Source organism: Dromiciops gliroides, chromosome 1, assembly GCF_019393635.1.
Source record: "Dromiciops gliroides isolate mDroGli1 chromosome 1, mDroGli1.pri, whole genome shotgun sequence".
NCBI lineage: Eukaryota > Metazoa > Chordata > Mammalia > Microbiotheria > Microbiotheriidae > Dromiciops > Dromiciops gliroides.
Genome location: NC_057861.1, coordinates 31177740 through 31198251, shown reverse-complemented (window position 1 = coordinate 31198251; position 20512 = coordinate 31177740). Strand labels below are relative to the sequence as shown.

Genomic DNA, 20512 nt, shown 5'->3' with positions numbered 1-20512 from the left:
AACCGAGGCAAATGGTGGAGTGGCTTGGCCAAGGTCACACAGCTAGTAAGTGTCTGAGACTGGATTTGAACTCAGGAAGATGAGTCTTCTTGATTTCTTTCGCCACCTATCTGCCCTGGCCAAAATTGGTTTGCCATTTCCTTCTTGAGCGGATTAAGGCAAACAGAGGTTAAGTGACTTACCCAGGGTCACACAGCTAGTAAGTGTTCGAGCCTGAGTCCAGGCCCAGAACTCTGTTCACTGTACCACCTATCTGTCTCAGACATTTATAGGGTCATTTACACATGTGACTCTAAGCAAGTCAAGTAACCTCTCCAGCCTCAGTTTGCTCCTCCCTAAAATGGGCATAAAAAAGAGTACCTACCTCCCAGGTTTGAATGAGGCTCAACCAAGATAAGGATGTCTTCATCTCAGTGGGCAAACCTTAAAGCTCTCTCCAAACGCTAGTTATTATTGTTGTTATTGTCATCGTCATTATATCACACAAGGGCTTGTCAGTAAGAAGGGGAATCCATAAGGGAGGGACAGTGGAGGCCCACTCAGGGGGACCTAACAGGAGATGACTGGCATTAGGCTGAAAGGGAGGCGTCTGGGACAGGAGCCTGGAAGGCCATAGCCACAAGCTGGCTTTTAAGACAGGAAACAGCAGGGAGCCCCCCGGAGCAGGGATGGGTAGGCGACCTCTGGCCGGTGAAGCCCCTTTGGCTCAGCAATGTGGTTCTGGGGGCAGGAGAGCTAGCCTGCAGGAAGTCCAGCAGTTCTAAGCTAGAAGACTGGGCAGGGTTCCCATCTGGGCTCTGCCCATCAACTGCATGACTTCAGTCACTCACTCAATCATCCAGCATTGATTAAGTGCTTCCTCCATTCCAGGTGCTAGAAAGGAACATCCCCGGTCCTCAAGGAAGCTTACATGTTTCTGTAAAGAATGGGTGGAAGGCCGGGGCAGGGAGGAATGAAGAAAGAGCCCCCGCAGAAAGAAGGCAGCACCTGGCCTTAAAGGAAGTCATCAATCTTAATGGCCGGAGTCTCTCAGTTTCCTCATCTGTCAAATGGGGGTAACAGCACCTGGGGCTGTGAGATGAAGGGCGTCTTCTCCTTTATAAAGAGCAGCATTGTACAGGTGCCAGCTGTTATTTATGACCACAGGGAGGGCATGAGCTGCTGCTTCTACACCTGTCCCCGATTTACCTAGTGGGAATTTCCTCCTTCTCTCACCCCAGTCAAAAGGGAAAAGAACAACCGTGACCCCTCTTGCACGTGAGTGGTGCTTCTGGCCAGTAGGATGCTATCCCAGGGGAGTGGAAAGGGGTGATGGGGAAATGTGGGGAGAAACTGTGGGGCCATCGAGAGGTGTCAGAATATGCCATTACATTTTGGGGGAGGGAGTCCCCAGCTACTGACAAACTGGCCCACCCTATAAACCTTCCAGGATGAAGAGGCTCTGCCCTCCCACCCCTTATTCAGGGGATGGGAGGTACTCAATTCTGTGCCTAACAGGGGGTGCTGTGGGTGGGTCCTTGTTTCTGTAAGGAGAGTGAAACCCTCCTTACAGGCCCCCAGTGATGGACACCCAAGTCAAAAGCCTGCTGTGGCTGCCAAGGAGAGACACAAGAATATAAGCTGCTACAGAGCAGGGACCATCGCACTTGTCTCTGAATGCCCAGGACATTGTTCAGTTGTTTCAGTTTTGTCCAACTCTTCATGATCCCATTGGGGGTTTTCTTGGCAGAGATACTGGAGTGGTTTGCCATTTTCTTCTCCAGCTCATTTTACAATTAGAAAACTGAGGCAAACAGGGTTAGGTGACTTGCCCAGGGTCACACAGCTAGTAAGTGTCTGAGGCTGAATTTGAACTCGGGAAGAGGAGTCTTGCTGACTGTGGGCCCGGCACTGTGTATTATGGTGTCACCTAGCTGCCCTGGAACCTGTAGGGTGAACCCTTTAGTAATTGAGCTAGCAGCGTATTTTCTTCCAGGGCCCATTTCATACCAGCCTCTTCCTATAATTTTCATGGTAATTTGCCAACCTCCAGGCCACTGCCTCCCCGCCCCTTTTTAGGGTGTGTGTGTGTGTGTGTGTGTCAGGGCAACTAGGGTCAAGTGACTTGCCCAAGGTCACACAGCTAGTAAATGTTAAGTGTCTGAGGCCGTATTTGAACTTAGGTCCTCCTGAATCCAGGGACAGTGCTTTATCCACTGTGCCACCTAGCCACCCCCTCAGGATACTGCCTTTCAATCCATTTAGTTTTTTGTTTTTGGTGAGGCAATTGGGGTTAAGTGACTTGTCTAGGGTCACACAGCCAGTAAGTGTTAAGTGTCTGAGGCTGGATTTGAACTCAGGTCCTCCTGACTCCAAGGCTGGTGCTCTATCCACTGCACCACCTAGCTGCCCCTCTCAATCCATTTAGTACCTGCTCTCAGTTTCCCCCTCTACCTCCTCCTTTGATGTCAACCTTGAGGCTTTGCTTGTGCCCTTCTAAGCCAGGAAGCTGGTGAGGAGAGTCTGCACCTTTTTTTAAGTCGTGGACCCCCTGAAAGTCTGGTGAAGCCTATGGACTCCCCAGGGGAAAAATGCATAAAATATCATGTATGAGATTAAAAGATCATCATCGTCCCAAGCATTTATGTAGCATTTGAGAGTTTACAAAGCACTGAACCTGGGAAGAAAGAACAACCACCAAATGACATTTATACAGCGCTCACGACAAGCCAGACCCTGTGCTAAGCACTTTACAGTGATTATCTCCTTTGATGCTCACAACAACTACGGGAAGCAGGGGCTCTGAATGGCCTCATTTTACAGATAAGGAAACAGAGGGAGACAGAATTTATGTGACTTAGCCAGGGTCACACCACTAGTAAGTGTCTGAGGCAGCATTCCTTCCTGACTCTGAGCCCAGCATTCCTTAAAAATTTATCTTAAAACACATGAATCTGAGAATCTTAAAAGAGAAATTAAGACTGTTCTAAAATGGTAAATATCAACAGAAATGATCCTTATTAAATCAAAGCTCTTGGGGGAGGGGGGGTCATCCATGATTTTTTTTTTTTTGGTGAGGCAATTGGGGGTTAAATGACTTGCCCAGGGTCACACAGCTAGTAAGTGTGTAAAGTGTCTGAGGCCGAATTTAACTCAGGTCCTCCTGAATCCAGGGCCGGTGCTCTATCCACTGCGCCACCTAGCTGCCCCATCCATGATTTTTAAGAGTATAAAGAGCAATCCCAAGACCAAAAAGTTTGAAAAGTGAGAGTGGTGGAAGCTTGCTAAATGCTTGTCACCCTCAGCCATTCCGTCCTTATGGGACAGCCAGGATATAGGCAAGGGCCAGGAAATGGGGTGTTAGGAGGGGGAATTATGTCCCGAGGAAGGCTGGCAAGGAGGGATAGGGCTCCAAATGCCCAACCAAGGCCTTCTTATTTTGCCCTGGGAGCTCATATAACTCCCCAGTCCACACACTGCCAACCCATCAAACTGGACTACCCACTACCCCATAAGCCTTGTGCCCACCCCATTCCCTGCGGAACATGGGCCTCAAAGGACTAGTTGAAATATTAACAAGTCCATGTAGGGAGGGATTCTTTAAAATCATTTATTTAGTATCATATGTTTTAATTGCTGGTCTTTGTCTTGAGAGGCTGTCATGAATAGATAATTGAGGCTTTGACACAGGAAAACCCGGATTCAAATCCAGCCTCAGTTTCCTCATCTGTTAAGTGGGGATAATAAGAGCACCTCCCTCCTCCTAGGGTTGCTGTGAGGATCAAATGCGGTCATATTTGCAAAGCCCTTAGCACAGTGCCCAGTTCATGGTAAGCGCTATGTAAATGTTAGCTGTTATTCTCGTTAATGATAATAATATTTTGGTCGTTGCCAGTGCTGAGCACAGGCTCTTAAACACATATCCACTGAACTGGATCTAAAGGACAGTGGCCAGTCATACTCACGTCATCTACCTTCGGCTCTGTAACGGGGACCCACTTATAGATCCGCAGGGATGTGTCACCTACGGTCACCCATTTCTTCTCCCTGTGGATGACAGACAAAGAGATCCTGGTTATGTGGGGATTGGCTGGGTGGAGTCAGTGCCAAGCAACCCCTCCCTCTCCTGATGTGTGGTGGGTGGGGACAGGGTTTGGAGGCAAAACCCTGAATCTGCCCAAGAGGCTCAAAACGAAGCTTTGCCCATAGAGTCCAAACTCCTCCAGTAATGGCAAGACAGGGCTGGGTCACTGGGCCAGGGGACATTCCACCGCTTCTATGGTTAAAACTTATCCTGCTGTCAGCAGTCCGTCTGTCCGGGAGAATGCAAACTCTCTGTCAAAGGCAGAGAGAAAGGCCTCGTACACACCTAAAATTCACAGCTGCATCTTTTGTGTGTATGTGGCCAAGAGAAACACCCCATGTGGGTGTCCACCCATGTGGGTGCCCATCGACTGGGGCATGGCTGAGCAAACAAGAACCCAATAGAACGTAACTGACCTGGGATAGGCAATGACTATGAGGGATACAGAGAACCACAGGAAGACTTACTGCAACTGACAGAGTGGAATAAGCTGGACCCGGGGAACAACACCCACAACTACGACAATATACACAGAGAGGAAAAATAAAACTGACCTGAGCACTGAGCAAATTCACCTCCCTCCCTTCACTACAGAGTGGAGGGCCATGGGTAGGGAATGCTGCATATGCCATTGTCTGATGTGGAGCCAGTTTTACCAAATTCTTTTTTTTTTTTTTTTGCGGGGCAATGAGGGTTAAGTGACTTGCCCAGGGTCACACACAGCTAGTAAGTGTCAAGTGTCTGAGGCTGGATTTGAACTCAGGCACTCCTGAATTCAAGGCCAGTGCTTTATCCACTGTGCTACCTAGCTGCCCCCCAAATTCTTTTTTAATCTTTGTTACACGAGCCATGGCCCACTGGGTAAGGGAGGGAGAAGGGACATATCCAGAAATCACAGTGATGCAAAAACAAAGGCATCAGCAAGAATTAAAAAGAAAAAAAAAGGTTATACTTCTTGAAGGCAGGGACTTTTAAAAAAATTTTCTCTGTAAACATCTAGCGGTATTCGGTTGCTAGAAGGTTCAGCAGATAGAGCACTGGGCCTGGAGTCTGAAAAGTCTGAGTTCAAATCCAGCCTGAGACACTTACTAAAAGGGTAACCCTTTAATTTGTGTGCCTCAGTTTCTTCAGTTGTAAATTGGGGATAACAAAACCATCTATACCCGCCCCTCCCCAGGATTGTGAAGCTCAATGCCTGACAATAAACAATCAATAAACATTCATTAAGTGCCTACTATGTGCCAGGTCCTGAGCTAAGAGCCAAGGATACAAAAAGAGGCCAACCCCCCCCCCCAGTCCCTGCCCTCAAAGAGCTTATATTCTATTGAGAAGATACAACAGACACACAGATTAAGACATATATAGTATGGGACAGCTAGGTAGCAAAGTGAATAGAGCACCAGTCCTGGAGTCAGGAGGACCTGAGTTCAAATCCGGCCTCAGACACTTAACACTTACTAGCTGTGTGACCCTGGGCAAGTCACTTAACCCCAATTGCCTCACTAAACAAACAAAACAAAACAAAACAAAAGACATATATAGTATAGGGAAAGCTATTTTAAAACGATTTCAAGAAGAGAGAACTAACAGTTTGGGGAAGAGGAGGGAGAGACTCAGAAAAGACAGCATGTATTAAATAGCCCCTGAGATGAGGCTTCAAGGATCTTAGAGATTCCAAGAGGAGAGGTGGGAAAGCATTCCTGGTAAGAGGGACAGCCTATGCAAAGGCTTGGAGATCGGAACTGAAGAAGCATGGAAGAAGAACAAAGAGTGGCCGGTTTGCCTGGGACACTGGGGGGCGGCAGTGTTTACAAGGTGATATCAAACTGTGAAAGGGCTATGACAGGGCAGAGAAAGAAGCTTGTGTCTTATCGTAAATGCACAGTTATGTGACATGCTCAGATCCGAGCTTGTACCCTGGGAGCTGTGTGCACAACAGAGGGGAGAGCAAAGACTGAATGAAGGCTGGGAGGCAAATTAAGGAGCTATTATAACACTGTCAATTTTTTCAATGCTTTGATCACTTTTGCTGATTTTTCTTTCCTCTTCTACTTTCCCTGAAAAAAATTCTTTCTTTGTTCTATGATGGGTTTCCAGCACATACACGTGCAAACCCCATCAGAATGGGTGTCTCCTCCCCCCATTACAGTTATAAGGGACAGATGGCTCACTGAGAAATGTAGGTGATTACAAACAAAATAATAATGATAACAACAACAATAATGCTATTAAAAATAATCGGAGGCTCAATAATTTAATTCTAAAGAAATGGTGGGTGAAAGAACAAATCATAAAACAACAGAAAACTGCATCAGATACAATGACAATGGATGAAAACTTGGAGGATGAAGTTAAAGGGGGAAGGATACAAGGGGAAATCTGAGATAGGGAAAAAATGAAAATTAGGACAGCTAGGTGGCGCCATAGGGTCTGAAATAAGGAAGACTTCTCTTCAATGAGTTCAAATCTGGCACCAGAGACCTTAGTAGCTGTGTGACCCTGGGCAAGTCACTTAACCTAAATAAATTCAGCTTCTTTGTGTGTAAAGTAAGCTGGAGAGGGAAATGGCAAAACACTCTAGCATCTTTGCCAAGAAGGCCCCAAATGGGGTCACAAAGAGTTAGATATCATCGAAACAACTGAGTAACAACAAAAAACGAAAATTAAGAGCAAAATTTTTAAAAAGGTATTATAATAGTCAAGAGATGATGAGGGCCAAATTAGGAGGGAGGGGGGCTAAAAGAATCATCGATTGAAAGCTGGAAGGGGCTTTGGGGGGGGGGTGGAGCATTCTAGCCTGACTCTCCCAACGTTCCCCTCTTCCAGTTATCTAGTCCAACCCTACCCCCCCCCCTTCATTTTACAGAGAAAGAAATGAAGGCCCAGAGAAGTTAAAGTGATTTGCCCCAAGTCACACAGGTAGTTAATAAATAATAGAGCCTCTGGTACATTAGGGGGGGGAACAGGACACCCCACATGCTGGACTTGGGGACACAGGAGGCCTGAGATTCAAATCCAGTCTGGGACACTTACTAGTTATGTGAGCCTGGAGCAAGTTACTTAACCTCTGTCTGCCTCAGTTTTCCTCATCTGCCAAATGGGGATAACAGCGCTCACCTTCTAGGGTTGTTGTGAGGACAAAATGAGTTCTGTAAAGCGCTTTGTAAGCCTTCAGAGATTCTAGCAATGCCAGCTATCATCATTACTCCAACCCAAGATGTCCTCCCGCTGTACCATGACGCGTGACTGGGGAAAAGGCCATCCCCCTGCTGCAGAGGACCCGGCATTCCTTATCTGGGTCAGCAGAAGGCAGAAAGCCCTGGGTACCATGCCCATGGCGGCGCTTCACCAGACCCAGCTCGACCCACTTTCATTTGTCATTTGGGCAGGAACCTTGCCAAAGGCAACTCACCCACCCACTGCACATCTCTAACAGCTGAGGAGTCCTGCTCTGGCTCTTTGGGGTAAGAAGGGACCTCGAGTTGCTGGAGAGATGATGGTAAACTCCGATGGGAGGCCCGGGGCGGGGGGAGAGGGAGGAGGGGGAGAGGGGGAAGGGAAAAGGTGGGGGGTTTACAATAAAGGAAAGAGAGGCCAAGAGAGACAAAGAGGGAGAGGGAGGGAGAGAGAGAGAGAGAGAGAGAGAGAGAGAGAGAGAGAGAGAGAGAGAGAGAGAGAGAGAGAGCACGCGAGCGCAAGCGGGCGCACCAGATCGAGCGGGCTCTGCTTGGCTGCACCCAGGCCAGGCTTCCTATTGACACTGATGCGTTCTGAAAGGGAAACTCAGCCTAGGCCTCTTGGCTCAAGGGCAGGGGCCGCAGATGGGTGAAGAGGAGCCGGACTGGAAAGCACCATGCTAATGGGTTCTACTCCCCCCAGCCCTGGGCATGTCTTCGTTATATATTATTCATGCCTGTCTCCTGGGTCACACATGCGCGGATAACACAGGGCTCCAAAAGACCTAGCAGAAGGTTGGCTAGGGCCTCTAGGAAGGAGTGCAGAAAGGCAGGGAAGTGCCGCTGATGGGAACACAGACCCATCTCCAAGCCAATCTATTGTTTGCAGAGGGTGGTGTTAGAAGGAATGCTGTTTGCCATCGGAAGGCTCTGGTTAAAATTCTGGCCTGGGGACCTTGGGCCAGTCACTTAAGCTAGGTGAGCCTCAGTTTCTTCATTTGTAAAACAAGGGGACATACAAAGAAAGGCAGATAACGGTCCCTGCCCTCAAGAAGTTTACATTGTAATGAGGGAGACAACAAGGTGAAATGTTAGTTAAGATATGCCAAGGAGGGGGCAGCTCCATGGCGCAGTGGATAGAGCACCGGCCCTGAGGCCCTGGAGTCAGGAGTACCTGAGTTCAAATCCGGCCTTGGACACTTAACACTTACTAGCTGTGTGACCCTGGGCAAGTCACTTAACCCCAATTGCCTCACTAAAAAAAAAAAAATATGCCAAGGGTTCTGTAAGAGGCTGACATAGTGGATAGAGCACCAGACCTGGACTCTGGAAGACCCAAGTTCAAATCCAGCTGCAGATACTAGTAGTGTGACCCTGGGGAAGTCACTTCACCCTGTCTGCCTCCGTTTCCTCCTCTGTAAAATGAGCTAGAGAAGGAAATGGCAAACCATTCTAATAACTTTTGTCAAGAAAACCCCAAATGAGGTCACAATGAGTCAGATATGACTGAACACAAGAGAAGACATCAGCCCTAGGGGAATGGGAAAATCCTCCGGTAGAGGGCAGGATTTCCACTAAGTGTTAGGGGAAGTTGGGAGGCTTCATGTGCATTTATTAAGAGACGAGGAAACCAAGGCTGAGAGAGTACACAAGCTGAGGTGTGCCCATTTCAAATGGCCTGTGATAGCCGTACAACTACAGAGTATCTGAAACGGGAATTCGAACCCAGATCTTCCAGACCCCAAGTGCGGCAAAAGTGAAGACAAAGGGCAAACTCACTGCAAAAAGAGATGGGGGAAGGGGCAGTTAGGTGGCGCAGTGGATAAAAGCACCGGCCCTGGATTCGGGAAGGCCTGAGTTCAAATGTGGCTTCAGACACTTGACACTTACTAGCTGTGTGACCCTGGGCCAGTCACTTAACCCTCATTGTCCCACCAAAAGAAAAAAAGAGAGAGAAAGAGATGGGGGAAGATCAATTAACCCAACCCAGGGAAGACAACCAACCCCCACCCCATCCCTCCCCACTTTTGTCTGAATTTCAATCCAATTCAATGAGCATTTATTAAATGCCTACTATGTGCCAAGCACTGTGCTATGCACTTTATGAATTTTATCTCACTGCGTTCTCACAAACCACCCCAGGAAGCAGGTGCTGTAATTATCCCATTTTACAGTTGAGGAAACTGAGGTAAACAGAGGTTAGGACTCAGGGGCCGGATTTGAACTCTGACTCTAAGCCAAGCACTCTCCACGTGTGACTTCAATGATATAGGAAATCCCCTCTACCAATGAAGGGCTCAACCCTTCCAAGCAATATAAAGTCTTAGAGAATTGCCTAGAGCAATCAATCAGCTGGCCACATGTTGACCTAGAAAACCGCAAATTAGCATTATCTGTGCAGTGTTGTATTTTTATTTTGTTAAACATTTCCCAATTACATTTTAATATGGTTTGGGTAACACTCAGGATCCCTCCTGGGGCATTGAGGAGTTGTTACGAAGTCTTGATGGGTCAGATGCAGCATTTGAACCCGGGTCTTCCTGGTTCTGAGGCTGGAGGGATAGGGAGGCACTGACGTGGCTTCAGGGCTTGGGGGGAGGGGCGGTGGCATATCCTGGCAGGACTGTGATAGCCAGTGTTGGAGGGGATGAGGAATGAGTGGTGAGGAAGGTAAGATTAAGGAGAAGCTCTGGAGGAGGGTGCCACAGACACCTAGACCATAAATCCAGAGAACAGTGTGTAGCCTGTGCCCATTGTAAATAGGATTATGGGATCCTATGTCTAGGAGCCAGAAGGGACCTCAGAGGTCATTTAGTCCAACCCCCCCCCCATTTTACAGAGAAGGAAACTGAGGCCCAGAGAGAAAAAAGCAGTTTGTACAAGGTCACATAGCTCATAAGCAGCTGAGCCAGCATTTGAACCCGGGCCTCTCAACTTGAAATCCAGCCCCATTTCTGCTGCCCCATCTAGTCTTGGTGTGTGGGCACACAAAGTCCAAATGACCCAATTCTTAAAGATTAAAAAAAATTAATAAACAAAAACCCCAAACTGGTTGACTTAATTAGCTCTGGCTGTTATTTAAAACATGCTTTAAAAAACAAGAAGAAGAAATTTTAAAACTCTCCCCAAAACATCTTTTGATGCTGGAAGTGAAAGTGACAGAATTCTCTCCCTCTCCCTCTTCCACCCTCTGTCTGTCTATCTGTCTGTCTCCTCTATAAGCTGTTTAAGGGATAGGAGCCAACACAGAGAGCCCCCAAACCCCATCCCATTCTCTGGGCCTTGGCTCAGACCAATTCCTGCCTTTTCCTCACCCCATCTTTACTTGGCACCGACTCTAGCATGAGAAGGCCTGTCTGCGTGGTCCTGTGCATGCAGGTAAGCCGACCGTTGGAAACAAGCTCCCATGTGCTTGAGGTGATCAGAAGATCAGGACAAAAACCCCAACCACCTCCTTCATAGGGCTGACATCCCTCCCCCTCTGGCCATCGACCTCCCAAAGTTCAGCCTCGTTTCCACCCAAACATCTGGCGTCCTGGGTTTCCAGCCTGCTCCTTGACGAGAACATTTCTTAAGAAAAGGACAGGCCAGTTCAAGGCCCCTGCCAGGGCCCCAGGAAGCCTGCCCAGCTGCCCACCGCTGCCTCCTTTCAGTACTTGGCCACAGTATAATAAATGGGAACAATTGTCATGTGTCACACAGGATGGAATCTGAGTTACCAGGCGCCTTTTCCTTCTCCAGCTCCATGATTTCATCTCCATCAAGCCCAAAGCTTTAATCTTGGGCAAATCCCTGGACCTCTCTGCCTCCCAGCTCTTAATCCAACATCTCATGACGCTGCCTTTGTTCTTCTTCCCTTTCAAAAAGAACATACATTCGCACAACTCTCCAAGATCAGAGGGATCATCTGACCTGGAGTTTGGAAGGCACCTTAGAAGCCACCTTGTCCTACTCCATTATTTTACCCAGAGGCAGCTGGGGCACAGTGGAAAAACCTGAGTTCAAATCTCTCCTGAGACACCTCAGTTTGCTCAGTTGTAAAACAGGTTTAATAATGTGCTTTCTGGGGGCAGCTAGGTGGCGCAGTGGATAGAGCACCAGCCCTGGATTCAGGAGTACCTGAGTTCAAATCTGGCTTCAGACACTTGACACTTACTAGCTGTGTGACCCTGGGCAAGTCACTTAACCTTCATTGCCCCACCAAAATAATAATAATAATAATAATGATGTGCTTTCTTCACAAACAGCCCTGCTTGTTAAGTAGTGTATTGTTGTCCTCGATTTACAAAGGAGGAAACTGAGGCAGGAATGAAGTGATCTGCCTGGGGTCACAAAGCCGGGGTGGGGGTGGGGGATGTCTCATCCCTCCTTTGGGGCCAGGATTACTCTTTCTAATTTTGCAATACTCACTTTGGATTTCTTGGTGATGGTTCTAGTGATAAACATGGGGAGTCACTGTGCAGACTGATTTCTCAGCTCACCCTACCAAACTCTGCATCAGTTCAGGCTGTCTTTTCACACTTCTTGATATTCATCACAAACATTTCTTCCACCCAATTGCCTCACCAAAAACAAAACAAAAAAAACAAAAAAAAACCCACAAAAACCCCCACAAACATTTTTTTCCAGCCCAGTCATATTCCATGACATTCACATACCACAATTTGTTTATTGGTTCCCCAAATCAACAGACATCTACTCTATTTCCAATTCTTTGCTGCCACAAAAAAGTACTGCTAGAAATATTTTGGTCTTAAAAAAAAAAAATCCAGTGCTCCCTATTTACCTCTGGGATCCAACATCAACTCTTCTGTCTGGCCTTTAAAGTCTTTCACAACTTTGATCTCTAACCTAGTCTTACATATTATGTCTCCTTGTGAAGTCAACCAGTCCTTCTTGCTACTCCTCACACTCGACACTGCTTCTCCCACCTCCAAGCCTTTGCAGAGCCTGTTCCCAGTGGCTGGGCTGCCCTCTGCGCCCCCCCCCCCCCCGGCCTCCGAATCCTCAGCTTCTGTCCCCAGATATGTTAGTTATTTTGTACAGACTTTCCTAATGGTGCCTATGTTGACTGGCCCGACAGAATGTAAGCTCAAGGACAGGACCCATTCCGTTGTTGTCTTTATATAATTCTCCAGCACCGGGTACAAGGCACTTGGCACATAACAGGTGCTTGTAAAGCCTTAGGAAAAGTAGGGTTTGGAAGGAAAGGAGAGAGGGAGGGAGGGAGGGAGGAAGGAAGGAAAGAAGGGAAGGAAAAGAGGAAAGGAAGGAAGGGCCCAAGAATCTCAAGTGCCCAACTGCGGGGACCTGGGCAAAGATCCAGGGGCCCAGAGAGGGCAGTAACTAGGCTGGGCCCCGAGCTTTGCTGACCAAAGCCAGGGGTCTGATCTGACCCCTTGGGGGCAGAAGATACCCCGGGCTCCCGGCTTCCTTCTCAGAGCCAAGTGCCTGAAGTTGCAGCCGCTTCCCACGTGCTGGCGGGGGAGGGGGGGCAGTGCTGGCCTGTCCCAGGCTGGGCATCACCCCACCCCCCCTTCATTCATTCCCAAGCAGTGAGGAGATCAGAGCCCATTCTTCAGGCCCCAGTTGGGTGAGTTTTTTTTAAAGTCACAGCCAGGCACTCTCCACCTCAGCGCACAGTGTTCTGCATGAGCCCGTGGGGCTTGGGTGGGGAGGAGGGAGCCTGTGCAACGAGATGAGAAGGTTCACTCCCACCAGAGACAGGCAAAGGAGGGGAGACTGAGGCACAAGGAATGCGGGAATCAGAGGCAGAAGGTCAAAGGCAGACACACAGAGGCTGAGCCCCAGGCGGAATCAGAGACAGTTCCAGGCAGGGACGAGGGCCAAAGGAAGGAAAAACGTGCATTTATTAAGCACTCACTGTGTTCCAGGCACCATGATAAGAGACATGGGCAGAGACGAATGGAAAGAGAGAAAGCCTCAGACAGAGAGTAAAAGGCATGGAGAGACAAAGAGACACAGGCTGAGACTTGAATGGAGACAGGAAATCAGGCAGAGGGGTCAAAGGCAGGGTGAGACAGAGAGAGACAGGGAGAGCAGAGAGCAGAGAAAGGGAGAGAGAGAGAGAGAAGGGAAAAAAAGACGAGGGAGAGAGAGGAGAGAGAGTCAGACACAGAAGTTAACAGGGAGAAGGGGAGGGGGGGAAGAAAGAATAAGAGGCAGGAGACAAAGAGACTGGAGCTGAGCCTGGGCCAAAGAAGAGACACAATCAGAGACAGGGTGGGAGACTGGGGGAAGGGAGGAATGAAAGAGAGAGAGAGAAGGGAAGGAAAGAAGAAAAGGGGGGAAAGGGAAAAGGGGAGAGGGATAGAGGGGGAAAAGAGTGTGAGGGAGAGAGTAAATCTGAATCAGAGGCAGGAGGTCAAAGGTAGAGAGAGACAGGCACGTGGGCAGAGACTGGACCATGGCAAGAGACAGGACCACAGACACAGGTCAAGGGCAGAGGGAGACAAAGAGACATGAACACGCTGGACCAAAGTAAGAACGAAAAGCCAAACCAAACTGAAGCCCACAGACAAAGAGACATGGGCGGAGGGGAGGGAAGCAATCAGGGATGGGGTGAGGCAGGGACCGAAGCCACATTTCACACACAAATTCCAAAGTCACGCCACGGTAAAAAAATATCCAACTCCCTTCTGGTGGGCCTGAACGGCGTATCTAGGTGGGGCCTCCACCTGGGCTACTTCCTGAAACTGAGCACCTGAAAACATTCATCCGTGTGCCCTCTCGGCCCTTAGACATCCACGCCGGCCTTTTCCAGAGGCCTGCACTCAGCCCCCGGCTCTGAGGAGGTCCTTTCCAGGCAAAAAAGCCTCTCTTGCCCCAAGTGCCCATCTGACCTTGGCCTGGAGCCTCACTGCCGCATGACCCCCACACACAGACCTGCTGGCTCAAAGCGAGTTCTGTACCCCAAGAAGGGAATTTCATTCCACACAAAGGGGCTTTTCTTCCTCTGGCATTCAAGTCTCCCTGGAAGCTTGTTCCTCAGCCTTCTTTGGCCCTATCCAAATCTTAGCAGGGTCTTGGCCTTATTCAGCCAACAGATCCCAAAGCACTGTCCACAGGGACCCCTGAAGAGTTCCCCACCGCAGGATTCAGGGTCAGAAGGTGCCGGCCCCCTTGGCTGTGTCCCAAATGGGGGACACCACCTCCCACCTCCATGAATCCTCTCCCTCTCCTTGCCTCCACCTCTTGAAATCCTCCCCTTCATTCAAAGCTCAGCTCAGGGACCGCTTTCTTTCTACCGGAAGCCTTTCCCCGCATCCTCCTCATTGACAGTGCTCTCTCCTCTCCCTCCTTGAAATATCGTTCCCATGGAATGTAAGCTCTGTTGTGACCGGCCCTTGAAGCTTGCTGAACTCAAAAGAGGGCAGATTCAGAGCTGAAATCAACCTTGGAGATCATCCAAAGGATCGTAGATTTAGAGGGAGGAGGGGCTTGAGAAACCATCTATCCCCCGTCCCCCCCCCACACCCCCCCCCTCCCCACACAGGTCATTTTGCAGGTGAGGAAATTGAGGCCCAGGGAAGGGACTTGGCCAAGATCACGAGGGTGGCAAGGAGGTGGTATGGGGATCCCACCTGGCCAAAAGAAATCCCCAGGAAGCAGCCAAGAAGGAACATCAAAGAGTCAGTGATTCAAGACAAGTCCAGCTGCTCACGGGCATCAGGCGAAGAGCTGGATCGGGCCATTAGCACTAATTTAGTCAAAGCCTGTTACTGAAGAGGTGAGGAAACCTCAGGAGGAGACGTGACTGACCCTGGGTCATCAAGACAGCATGGAAACTCAAGTTCTCAGCTCCAATTCCTGCATTCTTCCCACTAAATCAACCCTGCCTCTTGTTGAAAATAAAAGGAAAGTAAGGAAACAGGGGTTGGAAACCCTAAAAAAAAAAAAAAACCCTCTCCCAAAAATAGCTCCATCTGGACTTCCCAGCCCCAAGAGCCAAGTCTGGGAACATTCAGACCCAACTCTAAGGGAAACGGGCCTTGGCCTGCCCTGGGGTACAGCTGTCTGCTGTTTATGTCCCACATCCCTGACTGAAGGCAGCCTGGGCCTGTGCCGTCTCCTCTAATCTTTAACAGAGCACTTCACAGAACAATTCTGCTTCTCTGGGGACCATAACTCTTCTCTCCCTTAATCTCCAACCCACTAGGGTTGGGTTTCTTCTTCCTTTCCATTGGCCGGTCCATCAAAGAGGACACCGCCATTTTGTTTTTATTATCCTACATGGACACCTTCTGGTAGTGATGCACACCATCGACGTTCTAGATATGCCACTGTGGGTTTGCTATCTCCACACTGAGGGGAAGGGGGTGTTAGGCCTTGCCATGGAAAGAGAGGAGGCAAAATCACACACCTGGCTCTTCTTTGATGGGACAAGGTCACTACTGTAGAGAACTGTAACCACAGGCTTACAGGCCAAACGATACACCAAACCTGATTTTCTAAAAAGACCAGTACCAACCAGCAAGGAGCTGCAAGGTCCCTCTCTCGGCCCTGAGCCCAGTTATGATAAAACTATATACTTTGCTTGATGTTGTGTGATGATCAACTGATGGCTCTACTCAGCAATTCGATGATCTAAGAACAATTCCAAAGGACTCATGATGGAAAATGCTTCCCACATCCAGAAAAAAGAACTGTGGATTCTGAATGCAGATTGAACCACATCGTTTTCACTTTTGTTGTTGTTTTTCCCCCCTTTTGTTCTGATTCTTCTTTCACAACGTGACTAATGTAGAAATATATTTAATATGATTGTACACATATAACCTATATCAGATTACTTTCTGTCTTGGGTCGGGGGAGGGAAGGATGGAGAAAAGTTTGAAACTAAAAATGTTATAGGGGCAAATGTTGGAAACTATCTTTACGTGTAACTGGAAAATAATAAAAATACTTTATGATTAAAAAACAAAACTATATACCTTGCTGGCCGAGTTCCCCCATATCTATCCACCGAACTCAACTCAAGAGTCTGGAGTAACTAGGCCCCCTCCAAAAACCTCATCTTCCCTCTCCCTGAGGGTCACCAAGCAAGGTGGGGGTAGGAAACCAGCCTCAAAACCAGATCCCCAAATGAAATCCTAAAAAAACCCAAATGACAACCAGGCAGCCAGGAGATGATGAGAGGTCTAGCTTCGACCCCTGGATTAAGTCTGAGAGGAAAACAAACATTCCCCAGGCTGGCTGTGACTGAACTCTCGGGGTGGGCACGGGAACAGCCCCTCAGAGTTGAAGTGAGGTCGCTCCATCTGCCCTTGTGCAGGCAGCTGGTGAGTCCTGCTGGGCCGCTGAGAGCCTGATAACCAACCAGCTGGAGCAGCTGTCAGGTTGCTGGGGCCCTGGGAGAGAGGTGCTCCTATGAATGGGGAGGGGGCGAGAGAATAGGAGGGAAATGTGTCCACTCTGTATATTTGTACGTTGGATTCGTGTGCAATGAGAAAAGTGGTGGGCCCCTGACTTCTGCTCCTAAAGGAAACCGTGGGGTCCGGTCCCTTTCTTCCCATTAGAGTAGGAACAGATAAGATGATCCAGAGAAAGAAAGAACTCTAGTGTTTAGGGAAAACTTTCCTGTGTGACCCACCCATTATGCAACAGAAGAAGGTCCTCGGATAGGGTTTAGTTTTGTTTTTTTTTGGGGGGGGGAATGGTGCTTTATCATTTTATAGGGATGCATTTCCGGAATTTGCTAATCCCTTAACACCAAGGTTGTGAGTCAGAATGGACTGGAACAGCCCGACCTCACGATCTGCTTCTCATGGTTCTGAATATTCTTTGTCCCCAGTTAAGCCAAATCAGCCCATTGTCCCGGCATCTAGCCACTCCGAGGCAAGCCCTTTCAATAGGAGGGCTCAGAGCACGTGGACCTTATTGATTTTTTTCCCCTTTTTTTGGTTGGATTTGGCTCAAGAGGGTAACTACTAACTTCTGACAATCTACGAGAGTCCTGCTTCCAGTGTTTAGAACTAGAGACCGCTGCGACCTTAAACAGGATAGGGGACTTGGGGAAAAAAAATAACCCCGTCACCTAAACTTGTCAACCAAACCTAAAGTTATACGTATGCGTGTTTACATATAGGTCAAAACATCCTGAAACATTATAGACCCGTCCGGGGAACTTCTGGGAACACTCCTCCCTCCCAGCCCACAGGCCGAGGGGGAGGGGGCCGGTGAATCCATGGGAAAGCAGAGTTGAAACGAGGGACACTCGGGGAAGGGTTCCACCCAAGGGGGCTAACTAAGCCCGCACACGGCGGGGCTGACCCCACCTCACTGACCCTCCCCCCCACCCCCCTTACTAGAGCCAAACTGGCCCAAGGTTAACAATAAGACAAGTTTCGGTCAGAACCCGAGCGGCTTTATCTTCTCGGAGGAGGCGGCTGCCCCCCAAATAGTCGGGGGGAGGGAGGGTGTATTCACACACACCCCTTTCAAAAAACACATCTTTTCCGGGGCAAAAGCAGCACGTTAAATTCGGGTCTGACGTTTCCTAGCGCCAGGGGTCAATTACAAGGAAATTAACCAGCCTCGCGCTCAGCCAAGGCGGGAGGGGGGGGGTCGGGCCCCAGCCCCAGTCCCTGCTCTCGCTCGCTCGCCCTCCGAAAGCGCTAAATTTAAACGGCTCGCGCTGGGAGACCTCAGCAGACTGCGGGGCGCCGGCGGGGGAGGGGCGGGGGGAGCAGGCCCCCCCCACACCCGGCGGCACAATGGAGCTCTCGCCTCCGCCGCCCGGCAGCGCTGCGCATCCTGCCCGGGCCCCGCCGCCGCCGCACAAAAAGCAGCTTTCATGTGACTCGCAGGGAACGAAATGGCTTCTGGGTCCAGCCTGGGTTTCCCCTCCCCGCCACTGCCGCCGCCGCCGCCGCTGCCTCCGCCCCGGGGAGCGGCTCCGGGCTGCGGGCTGCGGGCTCGCGCACGGCCGGGCTCGAGGCCGCCGCCGCCGCCGCCGCCGCCGCCGCGCCAGGTGGGGTGGGGGTGGGGGTGGGCAGCAGCCCGAGCCGCGGCGCGAGCGCACCTGGGGCAGCGCGCGGGCGGGCGGGCGGCAGCGGAGGCGGCGGCCCCGAGGCTGCTGCTGTGGCCGCCGCCGCTCGGCTCGGCTCCGGCTCGGGCGCCCCCTGGGCAGGTGACCCGGGCTCGACTCGGCTGGGCTCGCGCTCCCTCCCGCCTCCCCGCCGGGCCCGGGCACCCACGGGCACACTCACGCGCGCACACACACTCACACACACGCGCGCACGCCCGGAGGTCGGCCGGCCGGCCGGCTCGCTCGGGCCCCCTCCCCTCCCCCTCCCGGGGGGGCCCGCCCCCCCTTACCATTTGCGCACTTTCTCGATGGCCGCCATGACCCTCTTGATATCATCTTTGGCCCGGCTCCTGGTCTCGGCTCGAACCGACCGGCCCGACATGGTGCTGGCTAGGCGAGCGAGGCTGCTGGAGCGCGCCCTGGCCCTTCTCGCTTTCCCCTCCTCAGCCGCGCACTCACTCGCACGCACATACACACACACACACACATGCATGCATCCACACACTCACTCACACACTCGCACACATACACACACTCCCGCACGCACACACACACTCGCACACACACATACATACACACACAAAGCCTGCTGCCGCCGCTCGCTCCGAGCCCAGTGCGCAGGCGCCCAGCGGCGGCGGCAGGAGGAGCAGCCGCAGCAACGGCGGCGGCAGCTACAGCAGCAGTAGCAGCAGCAGCAGCAGCAGCAGCAGCAGCAGCAGCTCCGGGCAGCAGCGGCAGAGGGAGCAGCGAGCAGGGCCACCGGCCCGGGCTGCAGCGGCCGGGTCACAGGAGTGAAGGAGAAGAGGACGATGGGGGGCTGCTGCGCTCCGGGGACGTGCCCGAGCCAAGTTCTCGGGCGTGCGATGCCCCGGGGGCTGCCGCATTTCCTTCCCCCATAATAAAGAAATCAATAAATGGGGATTTCGAGGGCTTCTGAGCTGGGAGGGAGGGGGGGGGTGGGTGACCCACACTTGATCCTGCCCCTTGCCAAATACGTCCCAGAAAAGGTCACCCGCGACTCCCTGCACCCTCAAATCGGAGGTGCCGAGCAAACCTCGCCGAGAGCATGGGGGAAGGGAGGGCCCGACGCGGCTGCACGCTGCATTTCCCACCTACTGGCGCCCCTCTCCCCCTCCCCCCACGCCATCTTTCCTCAAAAGCGCCAAGAACGAGCGCTTTCGCAGGCTCTGCTTTCGAGCCTCTGGAATCCTGCGCACTGTGGGCTCTTTTTGGACTTCGGGGGAACGGGGCTTGTTCTCTTACCCGCCAGCGATTGCTTGCATTCCCCAGGCAGTACTGCAAGTTTCCTATGGGGCCTTTCCCACGTCTAGAGAGGCTAAAAACTACAATTCTGGGACCTCAACTTCATTTTGGAAATAGTTAACAGCTGTTTTCTCTCCTTTGTTTAAAGAGGAGGGCAAAAAAAAAAAAAGACGAGAAAATGCCCTTCTCTCTCCCACTTTATCGTTTCCTTGAAAGAGTGGTAACTGGGAAAAACAAGGCCATCCAAAATCCTTCACCTTACTGTTTAATTAGCACACACACACCCCCCTCTAACCACTAGGATTGGAATCTTGGGCTTTGATATGAACCATGGGGTTACTTATTTTTGCAGGACAGTCTGTCAGCTGTCTCTTTCCACTGGAAATGTTTACTTTGCAGTAAACAGATGGGAAAGGGGCCCGTTCAGAAATTTTTCCTTTGGGGCCCAGAATTTAAACTTCTGTCCGTAATTGGACTCGTTCAGTGTGAGAGGTATATCAGTGAGAGTGCTAGACTGAAAGGGAAACCTGTCTTCCCATCTAGACTCTGACCCCACCTGCCTGAGTAACCTTGGCCTCATGGTTCATAAATTTAGAGTTGGGAGGCAAGGTCGTTGGGTCCAACTCCCTCATTTTAGAGATAAGGCTCCTAAGGGCCAGAAGAGATTCCTGCTCTTGGCACACTGCACGTGGTGTAGTTGCTTGCTGATACTCCTGCTCTTGGTTAACAGCACACCAGCAGTAGTAATTACTTCTCAGGGCTCTAAAATGAGAAAATACCTGGAATGCATTCTTTTCCTCACCACCTCTCGGAGGCTCTAGGCTCATTTAAGGCTCATCGGCAGAGGGCCACTTCCCCCAGGACATTCCTTCCCCTCCCCTCTTAGTTGTTAGCACCCAAGCATCCCAAACCCATGAAAATGACTGTGTACATTTTGCTTTCACTTATCTGGATACATTT

At 50.6% G+C, this 20512-nt stretch overlaps 1 protein-coding gene across 2 annotated transcripts in view; it reads right to left on the bottom strand.

The window, feature by feature from the left end:
• BCL7A (BAF chromatin remodeling complex subunit BCL7A) overlaps window positions 1–18914 on the bottom strand; it is a 42725-nt gene extending 23811 nt beyond the window's left edge. Inside the window, exons 1-2 of one of the 2 annotated variants that reach the window (XM_043975179.1) lie at window positions 18580–18914; window positions 3945–4026 (exon numbers count right to left, since the gene is read on the bottom strand). In XM_043975179.1, coding sequence (XP_043831114.1) covers window positions 3945–4026; window positions 18580–18782 — 285 coding nt within the window. In that variant the 5' untranslated portion in view covers window positions 18783–18914. The remainder of the gene's footprint in view (window positions 1–3944; window positions 4027–18579) is intronic. The other variant, XM_043975180.1, reaches the window with a different exon arrangement.
• Between the last annotated feature and the right edge of the window lie 1598 nt (window positions 18915–20512).